Source organism: Xenopus laevis, chromosome 4L (assembly GCF_017654675.1).
Source record: "Xenopus laevis strain J_2021 chromosome 4L, Xenopus_laevis_v10.1, whole genome shotgun sequence".
Lineage (NCBI taxonomy): Eukaryota > Metazoa > Chordata > Amphibia > Anura > Pipidae > Xenopus > Xenopus laevis.
In genome coordinates this window covers 71425157-71438220 of record NC_054377.1, presented here as the reverse complement: position 1 = coordinate 71438220, position 13064 = coordinate 71425157, and the positions used below count along the sequence as shown (strand labels likewise).

The following is a 13064-nucleotide window of genomic DNA, read 5'->3' as shown; positions in this document are numbered from 1 at the left end:
AAGCCTGTGATTGGCTATCATCTGTGCTTCTGGCAGGGACATGCCCACAGCTCATTTGAAACTCAGACAGGGATGCTGATCTATAGAGAGTTCCAATAAAGGGACCATTTTTAAAAATAATATTATGTTTTAGGCCAAAGTAAAACTAGCAACATATATTATTCATTATTGCCTAGTTTTAATTTTTTAGTTACGTTATACTGTATGTTCTTCATACTTTAAAATACTATAGAGCTATAAAGCACATTCAGTCAAGTAATTTACAGGGTAATGTTTTGCCAGTAACACATCTATATGTGTTTGGTGGCAGGCCCGGACTGGCAATCTGTGGGTTCTGGCAAATGCCAGAGGGGCTGCTGTATGGTTCCATAGAAAGTTACCATATAGTATGCTGGTAGGGGGCTGTTTGGGCCTCTGTATACTTAGAATGGCAGGGCCTATTTTGACTCCCAGTCCAGGCCTGTTTGGTGGCATAGTACTTTGAGAAGAATGCCTAACAATTTTTTTAACTTGGGTAGTACTAGAGGGTTGCTATGTCACTGCCTGTCTTCAGGTCATTAGCATATTGCCTATATTGAATGAATCACCAGCCTTTATACTGAAGGGAGCACATAGCTTGTTAACACCCTAGAGGGCTGGAGCTTGACTGTGAAGCAATTAATGCTGTAAATATACAAACATAAAAATTGCAAATATTACCATTTCTCCTTGTGCACCTTTGTCGCCTCTATTACCCTGGAAGTATATAAATAAACATTAAATTATGTATTAATACATAATAATATGTAATATAACTATTATAAATTAAAATGAAACAGAGACATGCCCAGGCAATTTCAACTGTTCCAACTAATTCCAAAAGACATTGTACTGCTTTAATCAATAGTGAAAAACAGTCAGAATGGCTCTTCTAGTGTAGAGAGTGTTATTTCTCTAGCTCTCTGAAGCATGGAGGACGGCAAATGGAAGGCCTGTCTAGGGGCTGTAAGGGGTATAGAAACGGCCCTGGGCTCTTAATGGCCATTTACGCTGATCGTCCAAGTCTTCCCACATTTAATAGGCAGAAAAAGTCTATTTTGTGCAGTAAAGTGGCTAAAAACAGTTGCAAGTTACTGTGTATAGTTGAATAATGTTGCAAATTTCAGAAGCATTTGCTGGTACATGATTTAGTCTGATAATTGCAGGATAAGACAAAATATGATGCAACCATAAAACAGCATTCATATGTGTAATACACACACAGGGTGTAGGACAGGGATGCAAGGGGCCCACCAGAAAACCTTAGATCAGGGCCCCATCGCCAAACTGTTTACCTCCTCTTCCCGTTCAAACTTTTTATTCGCCTAATCTCTTTTCTTTGCATACAAAAATGTATTCTCTTATCTATTTTGCCTCTTTGTTCCCATACAGAAATAGGATATAACTATGAAATAGAACAAATGTTTGGAAGCAGGAGGGCCCACTGACATCAGGGAGTTGTCCTGCTAATCCCAATGGGCCAGTCTGACACTGCACACATGCACACAAGAAAAAACAAGAAATGGGCATGGGCCAAGAATATTTCTCTTCACAAGCTAAGCAGTAAAGGGTATCCAGCACTTAGCTGCATTTTCCAAATGCTTTGGGGTAATTGGAGAATAACAAACAACACTTACCAGTTTACCAATAGGCCCTATTATTCCAGGTGGACCTACAGGACCACTGAATCCCTGTGAAAAAGTAAGAATTCATATGTTATGACTTGCAGGCAACACAACAGTATAATGATATACCTGAGGGATATGAAGAACCTCTACAGTAGATATAAAAAACAATAACTGGGAAGCATTTAATTAAATGAAATAAGATTGCTTTGTAATGTTCTTAATAGTGTGGTTGCAGGCTCACATTCAGTCCCATCTTCATGTTTTAACCAATTCTTTATCTTTATTGCAAAATGTAATAACAATACTATGCCTAATAGATGGTTCTTGCATACATGGAACTACATGCACGGCAATAATTTGTGCTACCTCTTTATAGAGCCTGTCCTGAAAATATAGGATTCCAATTATTATGGTATAGCTTTTCCATACAGCTAGGGGCAGATTTATCAAGGGTCGAAGTGAATTCGAGGGAATTTTCAAAGTAATTTTTTGGATACTTCGACCATCAAATAGGATACTACGACTTTGACTGATTTGAAGTAAAATCGTTCGAATATTCGACCATTCGATAATTAAAGTACTGTCTCTTTAAAAAAACTTCAATTTCAATACTTCGCCAAATTAAACCTGCCAAAGTGCTATGTTAGCCGATTAACCTTCTAGAGCATTTTAAAATTTTGAAGCCAAAGAAAAATCATTCGATCGATGGATGAAATCCTTCGAATCGATCAATTCGAAGGATTTCATAGTTCGATCAAACGATTTTACTTCGACCGCAAATGGCCAAACTCGATGTAAAAAAACTTCGGCTTCGATATTCGAAGTATTCCAATTCGTTGGTCGAATTTCGAAGCTTTTTCTATACTTCGAAATTCGACCCTTGATATATCTGCCCCCTAGTGTAAGCCAAATGTAAAATAAATGTTTGAAACATATTGTAAACAACGGGTGAGACTTTGGTGTTGACGCAAGACCAGTCGAGCACTCTTCGAGTAAAACAAAAAGTTTGTACATAATGATGGTAGGCACTGTATACTGGTAAAATCTTAATAGGTGTATTCTGCATTTGGGTAGTTAAATAAAGAGAGTGTATTTCCTAGTCATCAAATGTAAGAGTAAGTAAGCATGCAAACGAGCCCCTAACAAAAACAGGAAAAATACAGTACTTTATACATGAAAACAGCTTAACAAAATAGAAATTGTGCTTACGACTTGGCCAGGTGGACCTTTAGGACCAATAATGCCCATTACACCAATGTCTCCAGTGGGACCCTAGAAATTTTTTAAAAAAAAGCAATTCAGACAGATGTGGTTAAATGGCACATAAATCAGTAGATCGAGTGCATATAGCACATTCTCAAAAATACTGAAAAACATAAAAACAGGCAAGTGGGTAAGGTAAACTGACAAGAATAATATACCATATTGATACATCTGTGAGCTGGATGAGAAGGTCAGAGAAGTAATAAAACCAACCGAGAGCAATGTGATGATACAAAACACCAGCAGGAAAATTAAAAGGATAATATCAACACATAACGTAAGTGTTGCTACAAAGGTGAACAAATCAACTCCACACAATTTTAAGATGGCCAAAACATATTTTAAATGAAAATATGACATACTTTTGGTCCTGGGAATCCTTGGAAGCCCATTAAGCCTTGATCACCATCTTCCCCCTATAATATCACATATTAAAATATAGCTTTAACAAATGCAAAAAAAACCAAAAAGGCTTCATAGGACACACGCTCACAATATAGTAAAGATGCTTACAGGAAACCCTTTTAATCCAGGCTCCCCTTTTGGTCCTTGGTCACCATCAGATCCAGGAAAGCCTCTTACACCTGATTTTCCTGGATGACCTTGAAGACCTTGCTCACCCTTAAAGAGAAAAAAATATATCTTAATATGAAAGCAGCTGTACGATTCACATGGACACAACTGCAGATCTTTTCTTTTGTGTTTACAAGTGAGTTCTAATATTCATTGTTTCATGCGTGCTTTAGATCTGCGTGCAGCCTTCTTCTGGGAGGCACAATAGTTTCTTTATAGTAAAAGGTATTTGTAGTCAGTTAGCCACCCCCTAAGATCAATATGACCTCTATGACCAAAATTTTGTTTTCTTTGTAATAATGTACGGCCCCTTTCTGTTCCTAGTTAAATCACTTGAAGGTTTCTTTTCCATGTTCTTTCCATTCTTTCATCCAAATGTCATTTTGATGATTCTTTAGTACTTTCTTATGAAGTGTGCGCCAATTCTCTTAAATGCTGTTTAAATCCCCCAAAATTTAACATTTAAAAATCAAAATATAACTGTTATATAAATTATATAATATATATAATATAAATGAAATGATAAAACATCATTTTGATGATTCTTTAGTACTTTCTTATGAAGTGTACACCAATACTCTAAAATGCTGTTTAATGTAAAGTTGTAAGGCTAATCCACTATACAACGAGAAATGCACTAATTAATATATAACAATGCTAATATATCAGTTGCTTTTTTTATTCTGTTTAAAATGTTATAACATTAAAAGCTTGCGGTAAAACAAAAGATGGAAAAATGAAAATAGCAATGTTCCATTTTCTTTTCCATTCTAGATGCAGTAAAATACAGGAGAAGGGAATCATTTCCTAAGCAAAGTATCACTATTATTAATATGAATTTATAAAGCACCAACATATTCCACAGCACTGTGCTACAGAAAGGTTTACACATAAAAACATGTTACATACAAATACCACTTACAAATAACATATGTAATATGACAACGCTTAAAGATCGGTCAGCAATCCCATTATGTGAGTTAAATGTTTTGCTGAAAGATGAAATCATGACTGGTGTTGCAAAAATGGGGATATTTTTATCATTTCATTTATATTATATAATTTATATAGCAGTTATATTTTGATTTGTAAATGTTAAATTTGGGGGATTGTTTTTCATAAATCACAGCAAAAATTTATAAATTGCAGAAACTTGTGAAATTAAATTTTGTCAGTTATTTTAGTTTTTTTACATTTTGTGGCTCTTTCATGTTTCATCAGTTTACCATTTTAGGGTTAGTGTACTAATCCTAATATGAAATTAATATTTTGTATATTGTATTACCTTTAGTCCTGGTTGCCCAGAGGTACCTGCAATACCATTAGAACCTTTCTCCCCTCGAGCTCCTGGATATCCAGCTATTCCAGGCAGGCCAGCACTGCCCTTTTCCCCCTGGAGAGAAAAAAACAGAGCAATAGGCATACATTTTAGAAACTATCTTCTATACAGAATCCATAAGGGGAAAAAACACAAATGTTCATAAATTTCACTGATCTGTAACAATGTTAAGTGTAAAAGGCACCATGCTCAATCGGCTGTATAACACATGATTAGTTGACCTTAACTTAACATTTTATTATTGTACTTAAAGACATACATACTGTAGCTTTTGTTATTTTTTATATATTTAATGTACTCAGTATATTTACAACGTCCTTTATGGAAATTCTCTCCTGAACCTTTTGAGCTTTTGCTAATATCTACATGCCCATGAATCTTGCCCCTACTTCATCGATATGACTCAAATCTGGATATCAAAACTGATGGCATTTTGTCACACCGAAAAAGATACCATAATATACTGTATTACTTGTGTGAACTAATAAAAATCTTACTGATGAAAAAGATATGTTAGAGGGTATTTGTTACAGATGTTCTCGAATCATATTTCCTTTTATCACCTTAAACTTAAAGCTTTTGTTCCAATAAGTTATCTGGTTAAGCAAAAACAAACAGGGTGGTGATAAAAGACATGCAACACTTCTGTTTTTCTTTTTCCCCATTCTGTTTTATTGACACATCAAACAACCAACAAATATTTTGGACTGCATCAAAGGAATCTGCTTAACTTATATTATGTTTATCTTGGTACACTATGCCAAAAAAATAAAAGAAAGGCAAGAAGCATAGAAAGAAAGTAAAGTGTGTGTTGGGGGGCTAAAACATGTGCAGAGCATAGAGAGTAGCTAGGTCGTTATTGAACTAAATAATGTTTATTTCTTTAGTTAGCATCTGTGATTCTAGTCTTGGTCTTCAGAAGCCAAAATATGTGGACAGCTAGGTTATATACTGTATATAATATAAGATAGATCTCTATGGTTCCGCTATTGCCCATTAAGACTCATGTAGATTATATACTGTATATAATAGAAAATAGATATCTAGGGTTCCACTATTGCCTATTCAGACTCATGTGGTTAATTGTGGAATAACTACATTGAGTTGCATACCTTTTTCATATCCAGGTGTGATATCTTATGAGCTGTTTTCAGGAGTTGAAAAGAGGTCAAAAGAAAAGATCTAATGATAACTTTTGGGGTCAGTATAAAATTTTAATCTGACAATCAATAAATTGTGATTTTTTTTTAATTTGTACATTTTTAAACTATTCCTTTAGTACCCATGTAATTACTATGGGTGTTTCTTGCAGAACACAATGATACTATATGAGCTTACCTGGTTTCCTTGTGTGGTGCCTAATTATGTTATTATAAAACTATAGCATCCTCGGTTATGCAATATGCTTTGAAAAAAAAAAGGTTGCTTGGTAAAGTTATGCACTCACACCTTTAGTGTTACAGACATTGGGAGTTATCATAGAGTCTTTGGGGCAAATTCACTTAACTGCGAAGCACCTAACGCTAGCACAAATTCGCCAGCGTGACGTAATTTCGTTACTTTGCCGATTTACTAACAGGTGCTGGCTGAATTCGCTAGCGAAGTGGACCTACTCTAGCGCTACTTCGCACCCTTACGCCAGGCGAAGTTGCACTATGATGAAGGGACGTAACTACGCTAATTCACTAACTTGCGCATTTTACTGATCGTTACCTCTTGCGCCAGACTTGCCTTTGCCACCTCAGACCAGGCGAAGTGCAATAGAGTAGATAGGGATTGCTTCAAAAAAAGTTGAAATTTTTTCTAAGTCCCAAAAAACGCTGGCGTCTTTTCCTTTTTTAAGGGTGATTGGCTGAAAAAGATCGTACATTTTTTTGGGGTACTCTCCTTCCCCCCTACATTTCCTAACATATGGCACCTAAACTATACAGTGGGCACATGTATAGGGCAAAATAACACCTCTATTTTGTTTTATGAAGCTTTCGCAGGCTTGTGTAGTGTAATGTATTTGCTGCTACATATACGTTCATTGTACTTTAACTTGGCGCCGTATGCAAATTAGGCATCACTAGCGTAACTGCGCTTTCCTTGACGAATTAACGCTAGTGCAACTTCGCTACCTTTCGCCTCCCTGAGTGCAACTTTGGATTTTAATGAATTAGCGCGCTCTGGCGAAACTTTGCCTGGCGAAGTGCGGCGAAGTGTGGCGAAGCCTGCGCTAGCGCAACTCCGCAGGTTAGTGAATTTGCCCCATAGAATGAAGAATACTTATCTGACAGAGGGAATGGAGAGTAGCATATTTAAAAAACAAAACAAAAAACATTTCTTGTATAAAAGCAATATGGTTTTCGCTAATTAGTTACTGTTCATACAAAGCACCCTAGCAGTGATTCAACCCTTCTGTTTTGACAAATATGCTTTAACTTGTTAAAAGTTAGGATACTTGTATAATCTTTTAATATGTACATAGTGTATTTATTTATTTTCCTGACATCTAAAATCATGAAGAATGCTTTGTGCTGCTTACCGACAATCCTGATTTTCCAGGTAAACCAGGCTTTCCAGGATTTCCAATGACAGAGTCTGATCCAGGAAGTCCAGCAGCACCCCTTATTCCAACTAGCCCTGGAGGTCCCTATTGTAGCAAATAACAGTAATATAAATACACCAGCTGCTCTTTTAACATGGAAAATACAGTTTGAAATGTATCTCTAATGCCACTGATATCCATTGCTACTAGTGGGTCTAAAAGTGTTTGAGAGTAAAATATATCAAATCACGTATGGCTCCTTGAGATAAACCAGTGCTGTATAACCTCTTAGATAAAGAGCAAAGTGCACAACTACACGTTGCAGGGGCATGAAAAGCAGGGTATCCATCTCACCCCTTTAAAGCTGGACACATATGAATGTGTTAAATAGCAATTAATTCAGCGGTACACTGTACTACAGCACAGAAATCGGTGGAATACATTTCTATAAATCAACTAATAATAAGGCATCGGGGGTGTGGAATAAGTATTTATCTGATTTTATAATGGGAAGTTATTTTTATAGTGCCACTCCACTTTTCAAGCCTGCTTTTTGAATACCCATTTAGAAGCACACTAACAGCAAGAATGTCCCTCCCTCCCTTTTCTGCCATACTCTTTCTGTTATTTCTCCTTCTTTTCATTACTTTTATTTTCTCCCCAGACCAATTTTGCTCCCCCTTCTTAAACTCTTAATTCCTCCCCTTTCTCTTCTTGGTAATACTTTAATCTTCTTCCCCATTTTAATATACTTTCTTTCCCTATCTTTTGCTCTTCCAATACAGCCTTATTATTAATGTCTACAATTCCTTTCTTGCTTCTCTCTTCCACTTTGTTCTACTGTGCTCCCACATTCTATGTCCTTCTAGTTCTTAAATAAATTCTGTTGTTTTGGCCCTTTAACACCCTGTACTTTCTGCTCTCCTCTCCCCTTTCTTCTCCTATTTGAATATTTTCCCCCCACATTTTGGGCTGGATGACTACATATTGCAATAATTTGCAGATAGGCAGATAAGGTTGCTACAATGGGGAAGTTTGACATTTCTATGAATTTCCCATAAATGAACAATGTACATTTGTAATGCAAAATCCATTTCATCATGAAGAGTCATGATAAAAGTTACTCTGAAGGAAAATGGTTTGAAGTGGGCCACAATAAACCAAAACAGATATTATACTACATATAGACAACTCACAGGAATTCCAGGTTTGCCAGGAGGACCCCTCGCTCCTTTCTTTCCATTAGGACCCTAACATTAAAAGATGTAACAGACATTATTACATTTATTTATTTTTAGCTTTATTTTTCCTTTGACTTTACATAGAGTAACAATTGTTATGTATAGTTGTGTAGCTATGATGGCCGATTAAATAGGCTTAATGTCTTTGCAAAATGTTTAACACAAGCTCCCTATTTTGATTTTAAATTAAATGACATCCAACCTGTAACCATGTTGTTGTTAAACTACAATTCAGCACCCTACCAAAAGCTAAAGGCTACTAGAGTGTCACAGAAATTGTAGTTTAACAACAGCTGGAGGGTCAGAGAAATCCATTACTTGACAGACTTATTGCCAACTAGATGTAAGACAATTACAGAGCAAAATTACTGCCTTCAGTTTCACTGGGCTTAAACCATTGAAGTGTTATGCACATTTTTGGGCTCTTAAAGATAATACCATTGACTTACTTGCTAGAAAAGCAATAGCATCATTTGCCTATGGCAAAAAATTGTTATCACATATATGTTTGTATTATTAGGTGATAAGTGTTTTTTTAATCTTACATATTACACAACATACACCCAGTGGGACTGCTGCCAACTTTGAGGCTTCCCTCAACTCCTCGCTTTTGTGCTTGGAGGAAGGCAAGGGGGTGGTTGCATAATTAATGAAGAGAGAAAAGAAGACATCAGTATAGTAGACTTAATTCAAATATGAAAAATATGCCAGATATTGAATGAAGATTATAGACAGAAATGTTATTTTCTTTACAATACGCTATAGGTTATATCAAACATAATTGACTTATATTTTACAGAAATGTAATGTTTTACCTCAACACCTCTTTCTCCCTTTTGCCCGGATTCACCAGTAATGCCTGTTTCCCCCTAAAAAAGATAGGGTTATATTTGAATTGTAATGAAACTGCTGTTTATTTTGCCAAACACCTGGTGAAAAAAGTAAGAATGGCATGGTACAAATGATTATAAACTTACTGGTGATCCTTGCTGTCCAAATGATCCTCTTGGCCCAATAACTCCAACATGACCCTAAGAAGAAAACGTTGTATGACTGTGACTACAGAAATGTGAGACATTTACCTCCATTTGTAATTAAAGGCACTAAGTTTGCCCATATGAAGTAACCCATAGCAAACAATTAGATATTTGATTTAAATTAGTAAATGCTACTTCCAGATTAATTACTATGGCCTGGGGTTAGCAGTGTCAGCAGTAACAACTAATAAATTATCAAACACATTAAAGGATAGTGGTAGGAGGAAGGAGGTAGAGAAGGCAGGGTGAGGGGTGAACATTATCATAGCACATATTTGATAGCAAATCAGAAGCTTGTTGTACTATTAGTCAATGTACTGTGTTGCACAATGTCCTGGGTTAGAGATGTAGCCAGTTTGTCCGTTCATGGGTACCCTCTGCTCAGAGGGTACTTATATAGGGGAAGGGCCTCATTTATTAAAAACCTTCAGTGGTTTAGAGTAGAGGTAGTAGACTGCTTCCAGGACAGAATAATTTTTAACATAGAATAGAATATAAAAGCTTCAGGAGAATATGTTCACAACTTAGCCCAGGAGGTACACTTCTGGGGATCAGACATTTCAGACACTTTTCTCTGCCTGCTTTCTAGACGGGCTGAGAAAATGCAGAGTATTCCACTAGTCTAAAGTTGCTGTCCTGCATTTTACAGAACTATTTTGCCACTATCTTGTTTGTTTCTTAGAGCTGCAGTGCTTCATGTACCTTTACAATTTAGTGCATGTTCTTTAACAGTGCTCCCAAAGGTGTAAAAGTACACGTTGGGGCCAGAACTTGCTCCTGGCAGGGATGACAGCAAAAAGATTGAAATAAAATCAGAAAAGTGTTACACTTAAAATACATAACCGCTCAGGTTGTCTGATATTAAATTAAATAAGTTAATTTCAAAATTTCCAGGGAATCAATCATAACAAGAATTCTTGATCTATGGGTCAACCTAAAAATGGATCCTTATGACACTTGAGGACAATATTATAGTAAACAGACATGAGTAATAATGTAAATAATGTTAAACCAATTCTTAGTTAGCAAATCTGGCAATCAGATTTGCTACCTAAGATAAAACATTTGGGGTGCCAATATATTAACACAATCCCCCCGCAACAACTTTTTTTCTTTTTTAATTTTTTTTAGATTTTTACAGACAAAATGACACACTTGCAAACAAAACAAAGATAGGAATCCTCTTCAGTATTATGTTTTTTCCACCAGCCGGTGCTCTAATGTAGAAAAGATTGTGGGGATCATTTAGCTAAATCGCACTGCCACACTATTAGTATGTCCTAGTGCTCCTTTGTGCATTCTACAGAATGCACATGCACAATATAGAAACATTTTCTAATCCTGACAATGTGTATCGTAAAGTTGGGAAATTCTAAACGGGTATGGGACCAGTTATCCAGAATACTTGGTACCTGGGGTTTTCCGGGTAAGGAGTCTTTCTGTAATTTGGATCTTCATATCTTAAGTTCACTAAAAAATACATGTAGCCATTAACCAAACCCAATAAGATTATTCTGCCAATAAGGGAAGAAAATGTTATTAAAATGGAGTCTATGGGAGATGACCTTTCCATAATTTGGGGCATTCTGGATAATGTGTTTCATGATCCCATATATGCAATATGTTGGAGACAAATACACCAAGGGGTGTCTAACATATTGGCACTACTCAATGTATTAACCTTTCCTTGTCTTTTAAGAAACACTAATGAAATGAAGATAAATTACCTTGTATCCTTCATCTCCAGCTTCTCCCCTGTCTCCATGTTCTCCAGCAGACCCCTAAATGCAACAGTAGTATTTTAGGCCACACAATGAATTAGCCACCATTCATAAATGTACACAAAACACGCACAACCCTCACATTTATCACAGTGGTAAGAAACTTTCTGTTTTAGGGCCATAGCTAAAAGAGACATGTTCCAGGTATTCCTCCAAATGTTTTGCTTTTTGGGGAGCATTAAAACTATCATACTGACATGTCCATCTTCATAATACCAGTCAGGCCAGAGAAGCCATTTAAAGCTTTATGGAGCTTTATTTTACTGAATTGTTGATGTTAAACTTATAAATTCTTTAATCTGAACACAAAATATTTGATTGGCATCCTATACAAAACGGTGAAAATAATCTAATAAACATTTGCCCCCCTGACCAACATGAGTTATTGTTTAGTTCCCTACCACAAAAATGATTTAGAGAAAAACCTACTGGTTCACCTGGGGGACCCACTGGCCCATATACAGTACTGTCTTCACCCGGATAACCCTGCAAAAAATATATATATATATAATTAATTTATAGTGATCCATGATTGTCTTATTAAAACACTACTCGTATACAGTAAGAATATCAATAAGATATGTATATAATATATCTCAAATCTATGAACCCTGTTGTGTATATAGCAATACTAGACACTGCTAAATGTTTTTAAACTTAATCTTCAAATTTAGCAGTGATTTGTGAATATATTTGCTTGGTGCAGAGGTTGGGCATTTCCTAAAAGAAGTAATAGTGAGATACATGGCAACTTCCTCCTAGTGCAGTATGGAGCTCAAACTGACATCATGAATGTCTTATGCTTTCTGTCTTAAATATGTACCATGACTACCTAAATATTTCTATATTTACATTGTTTACATACAGACATATTTGCTTGCTCTGAAAGAGAAAGGTTACAGCCTGAATACCTGTCCATATAAGTGTCTTGTTGGTGCTCTATAAATAAATTATGATGATGATAATGATCTACCTACAAAATGCAGGTAGGCAATGATGTCAGTTTGTTCAGTTCTATATAAAAGTGTTAGGCAGTGTTCTCAGCTTACTACTGATATTTATAGAAAGTTAAAGAAACAGCTGAATGGACTGGGTATGTTTTTGCTTTAAATGTATGTTTGGTTTCTGTTTAAATCGTATTTTCTGTTTGCAGCTCCTAAACTATAGCTAGTGTTGGAACCCTCTTCTGATAATCCACAATTTTTATATTGTAGATGCATCAGAACATTCAGCAAAAAGCACAATTTAGGCCACAACACCAATAAAGGTAGAACGTAATAAAAAAAAAAATTCCAACAAAAGCAATATTTCCTTTGTATGTATTTAAAAACATGACTCACTTTTAAACAATTCTTATTTACATTTGGAAACTTCATTAGAATTACAACTTCTTTCATTAAATTAAAGTAAATTTCACCTGTAGTATTTAAACACCTGTAGCAACTCATCATTAAAAACTGAATATACAGGTATATCTTATATATGTAGAAACATGGAGACACAATCACTTTACAAAAAAATCAGATTAGAGATCATGGTTTATTGTGCACAAAAAGACAAAAAATTTTGTACAGTACAAGCACGGACTTTATTATCTAGACTTGGGGTTTTCTGGATAAGGGCCTTAAGGCTCTTAAAAATAGTTTAAACAAGA

General features: G+C 35.7%; 1 protein-coding gene across 2 annotated transcripts in view; it reads right to left on the bottom strand.

The window, feature by feature from the left end:
• col24a1.L (collagen, type XXIV, alpha 1 L homeolog) overlaps nt 1–13064 on the bottom strand; it is a 156314-nt gene that overhangs the window by 12428 nt on the left and 130822 nt on the right. For both annotated transcript variants that reach the window (XR_001935320.2, XM_018258139.2), the window contains exons 42-53: nt 11840–11896; nt 11357–11410; nt 9570–9623; nt 9408–9461; nt 8548–8601; nt 7349–7456; nt 4768–4875; nt 3423–3530; nt 3272–3325; nt 2856–2918; nt 1656–1709; nt 700–735 (exon numbers count right to left, since the gene is read on the bottom strand). Coding sequence is in view for 1 of the 2 variants with exons in the window: in XM_018258139.2 (XP_018113628.1) it covers nt 700–735; nt 1656–1709; nt 2856–2918; nt 3272–3325; nt 3423–3530; nt 4768–4875; nt 7349–7456; nt 8548–8601; nt 9408–9461; nt 9570–9623; nt 11357–11410; nt 11840–11896 (804 nt within the window). In the remaining variant the exon portion in view is untranslated. The remainder of the gene's footprint in view (nt 1–699; nt 736–1655; nt 1710–2855; nt 2919–3271; nt 3326–3422; nt 3531–4767; nt 4876–7348; nt 7457–8547; nt 8602–9407; nt 9462–9569; nt 9624–11356; nt 11411–11839; nt 11897–13064) is intronic.